The sequence below is a fragment of the Poecilia latipinna genome, unplaced genomic scaffold (genome assembly GCF_001443285.1).
Source record: "Poecilia latipinna isolate Pla-1442-1.1 unplaced genomic scaffold, P_latipinna-1.0 Scaffold951, whole genome shotgun sequence".
NCBI classification, from domain to species: domain Eukaryota; kingdom Metazoa; phylum Chordata; class Actinopteri; order Cyprinodontiformes; family Poeciliidae; genus Poecilia; species Poecilia latipinna.
In genome coordinates, this window is record NW_015113567.1 from 494025 (window position 1) to 503303 (window position 9279).

Below are 9279 nucleotides of genomic sequence, written 5' to 3' on the forward strand. Positions count from 1 at the left end.
CTTTTTGAAGCTCCGCCTTCAGGAAGTCATCACAACATGGCTCCTCTGTTAACCCTTTAACAACATTGTACAGTGGAGTATCGGGGCCAAGCTAAGAGAATTTTTGTATAATCACGAGAATATAATCAGAATATTGGCAGAATGAAATCGCAACTTTACGAGAAGAACGTCTTAAAATTATTACAAAAAAGTTGTTTTAATGAGATAGACCTTGGATAAGTAGTTATTTATTTTGTTTACAGTTCTCATACAATTAATAATTTATGCTCCTATTATTACAACTTTAATCTTTTATCATTATGACTTTATTGTCATGCGACTTTGTTCTCGTGTTAACATAGCCCCTAATATTTTGTCATTGAGTTGACCTGAATTCAGAACCCAAATAAATAGCATCTGTAATAAAAAAAAAACATTTTTAAACAAGATGGCGGCCCTGACATCACTCTGAACTATGCAAACCAGATTTTCCCACAAATTAAATCTTCGAAAGCCATAACAGGTACTTGTCGCCCAACCCTGGATGAGTTTTATGCTGAAAGTCACCGTTTGGGGCCGGGGCTGCCGGTGCGTTGGCGGGGGCCGCCGGGGCTGGGGCCGGAGCCGGGGGCGGGGCCTGGGCCTGGTTGTTGTTGGACGCCCTGAGGACGTCCATGCGGCAGGTGGGGCAGGTCTGCTGCCTCTGGAACCAGGAGCGCAGGCAGCTGTGGAGCATCAATGACCATAAAAACATCGATCTTATCAGGCAAACAAAAAGCGACTTTTCATAAGGATCTTTTGTTTTCAGCCATGTTTAAATTTCTAGCTCAAATCCTGCTCTGTTGAAGTGTAGCAGAAGTGTTAAGCTCAGACGTGTGTGTGTGTGTGTGTGTGGTCACATTGGACTCACCTGGAGTGGAAAATGTGATTACAGGGTAGCTTCTTGGCTCCAGTGACCATTTCCTCTCTACAGATGATGCAGACGTTGTCCGAGGCCTGCAGATCCTCCGGAGTCGCATCAGGATATCTGAACATCATATAATAACAGACACATTACTGGAATATCTCAAAAACTATATTACAATTAATAAGAATTAAATGAATAACTAAATAGACAAAAAAAAACAACTGATGGACTCACAGAGTGTTCATGTTGCGGATTGCTCTCCTTGACATTATAGCATCTGTTACGGCTTTTTTAAACTGCCTGAAAAGACAAACAAAATATTTGAAAGATGTGGGAAATAAACTTTGTTTTAGGTTGACATGAAGCAACAATCCAGAATCTTTATATTCTCAAAAACACAAAAAATTAAAACAACCTTCTAGATCAGGTGTCCAAGCCTCTTTTTACAACTTAAAATGAAAAATGATTTTGTTGGATTTTTTTTTTTAAATCTGCTCAGCAACAAATTGAATATATGATACTTTTTTAATGACGCAATGGCTAAAAATTTCCTAACTTTTCGGGTCTTTTTTTGCAGTCTAGAAAATATTTTTCCATCAACAAATACCTTCTCTAAACCAGTTTAAGGAGTGGATGTGATCTAGTTTTTGTTTTTTTCTGAGTAAAAAGTCACTGGATGTTTATAGCGCCACTTCATATGAACTTAAAAGCAAAAGAAAAATATTTTTAGATAACTTTATGCTCGAGAATTAAATTAGTAATGGAGATTATCACCCTAAAAGTAATAAAAAAATAAATAAACTTCTTCAAAGTGTCCACCAGAGGGCCTCATTTGTGCCAGTCTTGCATTCTTGACCTGCAGTCGGCCACATAAAATTGCTCCACGGGCCACGAAGGGCCCCTCAGCCGCAGTTTGGACACCCCTGTTCTAGACAGACATTTCATTTGAAGAGCTGCTCACCTCATGGCCAGGTACATGGGCCGGATGGCGAACAGGGGGAAGGTGTGGACCTTTATCATGATGGTCATGAAGGCGATGTAGAGGAGAACCTTGATGAAACCTGGCAACAACACGCCATGTGACACATACGTCAACATCATGGACACCATATTTAATCAGTCGTACACACAGACTAGTTGCAGCACCTGTGAAGAGCTCGGTGTAGAGCATGTAGACGGCCTTGTTGTCCCAGGGGTTCTCACTCTGAAGGTCGACGGTGTGCAGGATGTACTTGATGAAGGTCGTCAGGACCATGGTCAACAAGATGGCGTACTGAGGAGGACGAAGAAAATCAAATGGAAAATATGATCAAATCTGTGTGTGTGTCAGAGAGGGAAGCAGCAGTCAGTTGTAAAGTATATGTGGTGACTTAGCATCAGAAAAAAAAACACAGGTGAGTTAGATATCGGACTGGAAAATGAGATTCATGAAACAAATCTCAACATCAATTTAAAGCAAAATAAATTCTCTAATGAGTGAAAACTCAAAGACAACAATATAAAATATGTAATGAAACATTGACTTTTACTCTTTTCTTCTTACTTTCATTTGCTATTCAATAATTATTGATTTCATTTAGCGAGGACGCTAACCTCATATCTTCTCATTTTAGTTGACGAGTTCTGTGGTTGAAAATTTACCAGGTAACATACTGTGACTTCATTCACCTGATGTTGAATATACAAACACATAAATATGATAGTTTTTATATTAATCATATCAGCCAATCAGAAAGATGAGACATTTTCCTGAATTTCCCCTTTGTGAGACAATCTAGGTTATTTCTATCTTCTAAATATATCTTCAGTAAGTTATTTCAACTTATATTTTACAATAAAGTCTGAAAGAAGATTACATTTGTATATATTTTTTTAAAAAATGTATTATTTAAAAATCTATTAGATTCCATTCTTTTTAAAATTTTAAAATTTTCTTCCTCATTTTCCCTCCAACTTTCTGAGGCCCTCTATCGCCCCCTGGTGGACTCCACTTTTTAAAAGCATTGTTAAAGCGTCTTATTTAAAGTATTGGTAATGCGAGATATTTACCTCCTAGACATATAAATATTCATTAATAATTAAAGGATAGTAGAAAACATTTTGAGTTCTTATATGGAAGCAGCAGGAGCTGATTTTATTTTGTGTTTTTGTAATAAATGGTCTAATCGACACATTTAAACCGTTAGCTCTGTCACCACAGAGAGTGCTGCATTAAGATTTAGATTTTTTCCCTTTTTTCTTTACACACAGCTGGAGGATTTGCAAGATTACTTCAAAACTTGCATTAAATCTGAATTTAAATCTTTTTTAAAGCTTTTAAATGATTTCCAGTCATTAAGAAGTTTGAATGCGATTTTTTTTTAAGATGCTCATTTTGTTTAGACCGCAGCTCCTAAGAAAAATAATCAATTGACAATGATTATTCTTTATTATAAGAGGAACCTGCATGAAAAAAAAGAATCAGCTTTTTTTTTTTAATTGTAAAACGAACCATGATGCATTTAACAAGCCTCGAGTTTTTAAGGTTATAAAAAGGAACTGGGACAAACCTCAAAACCAAAAACGAGCTGGACCGAAGCTCCTCTGGTAATGATGCTGTGGCAGGCATGGTTAACAAACAGGAAGTCCATGACAGCCAGAAGTCCTAGAAGAGCTGCAGAAAAAATTAAGTGTTCATTACAGAAGTGTGCATGCAGAGTGTAAACAAGAGGAAAAAAAAATAAATAAATGTGACTCTTTAAACCCCAGGCAGCTGCTGAGGTGAGGTGAGAACTTAAGTTGTTTCTGTGACATGCAGACAGTTTTAGGCGGTAAAACTGAAGAGGAACTGGAACCATTTTGTGACAACAACCAAGACGCACCTGGCTTTGACAAATATTTGCATACAGTTTCATGAAATGCTTGGCGCCAAGTGAAATCAGTACAAAAAAAACCTGAAAGGTACTTACATAAAACTCTCAAGTGAAAAACCCAGGATATGTTCGGACTCCTCTCCATCTGATGAGAAAAAGACAGGAAAAAAAAAAACTCAATAAGCTGATCTCCACGAACGTTTCGCTCATCTTTTCTCTTGGGTTACGGCTGTTTGTTTGGTAAAGATTTGTCCGCTTTCCTTTTCCCACTCAGAGTGAAACTCACAAAGTCCACCCGGTCCTCGGCCAGCCAGTGGAAACACTTGAGGAAGAGCAGGAGGGTGAAGAGGGCGACGAAGCGAGGGGAGAAATCGTCCCTGAACACGGTGAACGCCAGGCAGGTCTCTGTCACCGCGTACCAGGAGCGCTCAATGAGGTGCTGGCAGAGGGGGAGAGAGAGCAGAACGCGTTTAGTTTACATTTACAGCACGACATTTCACAGTGTTGTCTTTTTCTATTTCAGTCGGGGGTTTTTTTATTTTATTTTTTTTTTTACAAAAATTATGTTATGAAAACAAGGTCGTAAAATTAAGAGAATAAAGTCGAAATAATGAAAATAGTAATGACCTTATTCTTGCATTATTTCAACTTTATTCTCATAATGTTTATTTTTATTTTTTTTTACTTTCGTAGGGAGGGTCCAAAACTCTGTTTTTTAAACTTTCCATACACAAATAAAAAACTGCTAAAAAAAACAAAAAAAAAACTACAATGCTGAAAAAAAGAACTAAAAAAAAGTAAAAGACAGACATTATTCCAACTTGTAGAGGATATCCGTTTTTCGGAATTAAATAATATTTCAATTCCTGTCACTGGCAAAAAATAAATAAATAAAAAAAGTGCAAGTAAAAGCATAAACTTATTACACTTTTTTTATACATAGACGATCATCAAAACAGCAGAATTGTTCTTGTTTATTTTTCTAAAGCATTTTTCCAAAGACTTCCTTTTATGAGTCGTAGAAAACTCAAAAGAAAATTAACAAATCATCAAATCTTGTACTTGCTTAGCAAATGATTTTGATACTTTTTGTCTCAAAGAGTGAAAAACACAGTTCTAACTACCAAAAATTATTTCACACCCGAGTTTCTCTGGTTGAAGTACAAATGTTTTTAATATTTATCCTGACCTTTATTTTTTTTAAACAAACTTCTCTCTCCTAACTCAAAGTTTGTTTCTTTAATTTTGAACCACTTGTGCAATCTTGGAAGGAGTTTATAATAGGTTTTGTACATGTCAACGCTGTTCTGAGCTCTACAGAAATCATAAAATTTTAAAGTATCCAATATAAGAAATATTTCCATCAACTGGATAAAAATAATCCAATGCAGTTATAACTTGAATAGCTTTCTTTTGGAGCCTGTAGTCAGGTTTTGTGTTGATTTTATACGAGTTTCACCCCGATATCCGCACACTAACACATGTATGAAAGCGTGAAGAAAAGACAGATCTTTGATGATCCCCCACCTCCATTTCAGCAGCCCTCAGCTGGCCAAAGAACACCTTTCTCATGAATTTCCCCAGCAGGAACACCAGCACAAACGCCTGGATGTACAAAACCTAATGGGGAAGGAAACAGAAAGGAAAACTTTAAAAGTGGCTCACGTGAAGACAAGCAAAAGCTAAAAACAGTCCGACCAGACGGCTGACCTACCGCCATGCTGGGGCTGCTTTTGGTGAGGTACACGACGGTCGGGTAGAACTGATGTTTGAGCAGGTAGGCGTGGGCCACCACGGCGCCGGTCAGCGCCATGCTGGTGGCGGTCACCAGGATTGCTCGCACCATTGTGGACTGCAGGTGCCGCTGAGGCGCAAACAGACACAACAACACAAGAATTTAAACCTTCAGGAATGTCAAGATTTTAACTTCTTTTCTTCCCTCCATTTTAAAATATTATTTATTGCGTTTTCACTTTCATCAAGGCCATGTGTAAACAAATCACAATCAGGCGTTTCCTGACCAATACAAATTTTGCACATCATCCTCAAATTCTGACTTGACGCAACATCTCATATTTCTTATGAATCAAACTTAGAAATCCCACACATTAACCAAAATCATGTACCTTAATGCATAAAAAAGTCACATAAATGTTTGATACATATGCTTTGACACTTAATTTTTTTACACAATTTTTACAATTATTTCACAACACATTTATTTCCTTTTTTATTGTCTATCATTAAGGAAATACAAAAACAGAGAATTAAGTCAAAGTCATCAGCCCTTAAATGATTTAGGGGGAGAAAAGTAAAATCAAAGTAATTCAAAAGTGTCTAAACCCGTGCTTTCACAAACTAAACTATGGAAACCACCTGAAGGAAACACAAAGTGACGCATTTCAAAAGAGAAAGCGTCCGTGGCATGTAGCCACTTTGTTTTATAAAACACCTAACGTATGAAGAGACAACTGTTTACAGCTCCATGGTAGCTAAACCAACACTGAAATCTTGCATATGATATATTTATGTTGATAATATATACTGAAGTTTCTTGGAGCAGCATAAACCTTCAGCATAAATAAAACCATACTGAATCCATTGATTTATTTATTTTTTTAAAGTATTTTCGCACTATACAACTGTTTTATGGCGCATAGAAACATTCCCTTTAGAGCTAATGGGTTAAGCTTAACTCCTAAGTCTTGTGACAGCTTCATAAGACATATGGAAACATTATTCATGAACCGAAACCTTCAAATAGACTTCTGTTTGGGTTATAACTGTAACTAATTCTGCAGGTATGTTGACAAACAGAAATAAGGGTTAGTTAGCCTATGCTAGCTTATGTTAGCTTCCAACCGCTCCAGCTGTCAGGGACTCACCGACTCGGTACCCGCAGGACGGCTCGCTCCTCGGCTGATTCAACGGCGCCTCCTTGTCTGATAAAACCTCTACGCTGTCTCCAGCTACTCCATTTCAAACATGTCACCGTACCCTCCCAATTTTTAGCTATTAATTCCCCCCTCACCCGTATTTGCCTGTCTACGTGTTTATCTTTGGCTTGCTCCTTTCAAGCCACCTCACATCCGGTTGTTATGGTAATTTAACGCAACAGCATTTTGTTTTTGCGCCACAGAAATGCGCGGTGTTTCGTGTTTAGCAGCTAAGCTACAAATGAGGCAGGAAGAGAACAATGTTAAAACATCATGATATCAGTTACCAGTGGCCTTCTTATTCGTATTTCCTCCAGGTGTGCGAGATATTGTGTTCCGCATTTTCTGAGTTTTACGGTAAATATAAACGTGGACCAATAGGAAGTTATCGGGCTCTCACAGCCAAAAGAGGCGCATTCAAGCGCGCGGTGTCTCACAATCCAATCAATCATGTTAAAGAATTGGAGATTGGAATACAGAATAAGTAACTACAAATTATATAAGGAAACATCCACGGTCAATTTCAGACATCAAAAGAGAAATACATTAAAACGTTTGTTTTTATGATTGTTGATGAAAATATTCTGCGGTGTATGTTCAGTTTTCTAAACACACTATAATGTGATGCTAACTATTTTAATTACAATTCAAACAATTTTAGACTTTGAAAAGCCATTTTTGAAACCTTAGTTAGAATCTGACTTTTGGAAATATTTGCGCATTAGACAATGTGTTGTTGGAAAGTTTCAGTAAAGCAGAGTCGGCAACCCAAGTGTTAACTATTTGCAAAACCATGATAAGCAAAAAGCATCCAATTCTGCACTGATACCACTAGGCACCAAACATTTTAAAAATTAATAGCTAATAAATAAGATTAATTTAAATAGCTATGCATATGATACACAGCTGTACATTATGTCACCAGGTGAACACAAATCTATTCAAGCGTTTAAAAGACGTCTAGAACAAATCAATGCATGAAAGTGCTGAACAGAAACAAAGCTTATATTTTAGCCCTTAAAGTGGAACAATCAGTCTGCACAGTTTCAGTTATTACAGCCAGAAACTACTGATCAGACCTGAACCTTCAGAGCCACATAAAGACAGTTACAAAGTCAGCCTTCCATCACCTGAAGAACATTTCTACAATGAAAGGACTGTTGCAGCAAAATCTGGAGAAACTCAAACATGAGAAGGATTACTGCAGCAGTCTCTTCAATCTAGCCCCTGTCTCTCAGAGAATAGAGTTTAAAATATGTTTATAAATCACTGAACGGCTTAGAACCAAAATAGATTAAAGATATGTTGCATCAACCTTCCAGACTTTTACAGTAAATTCTATTACAGTCTAATAGAATTTACTGATGTTAAGTTAAAAAAAAAAAAGATGTATATAAATAATGACCGTAATGGGCAGAAGTTCAGGTGAAATATAACCAGTGCAGGATTTCCCTTTAATTGAAATATTACAATATTCTCCTACCGACATATTAGTCATTTGTTGCCAATGTTCAATGTTGAATCAAGCATCTACTTTAAGGACTTTACCTTTGAATGTTTACTCTTAGCTTTATTTACTTAAGATTGAGAGTACTGTAACATTTTAAATGAGTTTTTTAATTCTGGTTAGTTTAGGGTTCCCCATTATTGGTAACCTTCAAAATGTAACACTTATTTCAATTTCCATACTTGCCCCCTTTCCTGAGTTTTAAACAAACGTCCTTAAATTTTCCCTTGCTGCTTCTAGTAACTTTATTAGCCATAAAAATGTTTGGTCATCCAAACAGCATATGCTCTAGAATACACTGCAAATACACTCCTTTATTGACCAATAGGGACACTATATTTGTAGGTTAGATCACAGCAAACAAAAGCCTTCAGCATTATGTACTCAGTGTTTTGACGTCACATGGGTTACCTTTTAATTTTTATGGCTCTGTCATGACAACGTCTGATGTAGGCTTTAGAAAAAAATATGGAGGTGGTATAAAAAAAACCCCACCCATATAGTGTTAATAATATACACTTTAGGAACTTAAACCTGACTCGAGTACAGAAACAGAACCATTAACAAATACCTTTTTTTATTTCATGGAGCTAATAAAGTGAATTAACATAATGCCTTGGTACCCAAGCCAAAATTTAATATGCCTCCACAAAAAAAAAAAAAAAAAAAAAATTTGAGGGTACAAATTTTTTTAAAAAAGGGGGTCTGGAAAATACAGCCACTCTTACTTAAACTTGAGAGTACAAACAAGCCTCAATAATGGTGGTGCTCATGTTGTGGTTTCACAATACCTACCTCTATGGCAACAGATGTAACATTAAAAATGTTAGCTTATGGCATGTTAAACTTGTTCAGTGATCTCCCATATCAAAAGAAAAAAAAAAAAAAAACTATCACATTGGCATACAGAACTTTGTTAAAAGCAGTAGCTCAGTGTTCATTTCTAGCAGTAGAGACTATAAAAAAAAAAGCATTTGTTATATCAGACTCTAATGGTAAACTCTTAACTGAAAAAACTGAGACAACAATGTAAGAAAAGTGTTTCATAGATTTTCAAATTCTCCGGCAGACGAAGCAGAGCAGTGAAACCGTTCTCTG

The 9279-nt window shown here is 36.6% G+C and overlaps 1 protein-coding gene across 4 annotated transcripts in view; it reads right to left on the bottom strand.

The window, feature by feature from the left end:
• Window positions 1-6838, bottom strand: part of syvn1 (synovial apoptosis inhibitor 1, synoviolin) — a 14931-nt gene extending 8093 nt beyond the window's left edge. For 2 of the 4 annotated variants that reach the window (XR_001427066.1, XM_015049553.1), the window contains exons 1-11: window positions 6624-6837; window positions 5453-5602; window positions 5266-5358; window positions 4025-4177; window positions 3835-3883; window positions 3436-3539; window positions 2033-2159; window positions 1848-1947; window positions 1121-1186; window positions 890-1006; window positions 547-704 (exon numbers count right to left, since the gene is read on the bottom strand). Coding sequence is in view for 3 of the 4 variants with exons in the window: in XM_015049553.1 (XP_014905039.1) it covers window positions 547-704; window positions 890-1006; window positions 1121-1186; window positions 1848-1947; window positions 2033-2159; window positions 3436-3539; window positions 3835-3883; window positions 4025-4177; window positions 5266-5358; window positions 5453-5584 (1099 nt within the window). In the remaining variant the exon portion in view is untranslated. Of the gene's footprint in view, window positions 1-546; window positions 705-889; window positions 1007-1120; window positions 1187-1847; window positions 1948-2032; window positions 2160-3435; window positions 3540-3834; window positions 3884-4024; window positions 4178-5265; window positions 5359-5452; window positions 5603-6623 lie in introns of all 4 variants that reach the window. The other 2 variants (XM_015049554.1, XM_015049555.1) reach the window with 2 other exon arrangements.
• Between the last annotated feature and the right edge of the window lie 2441 nt (window positions 6839-9279).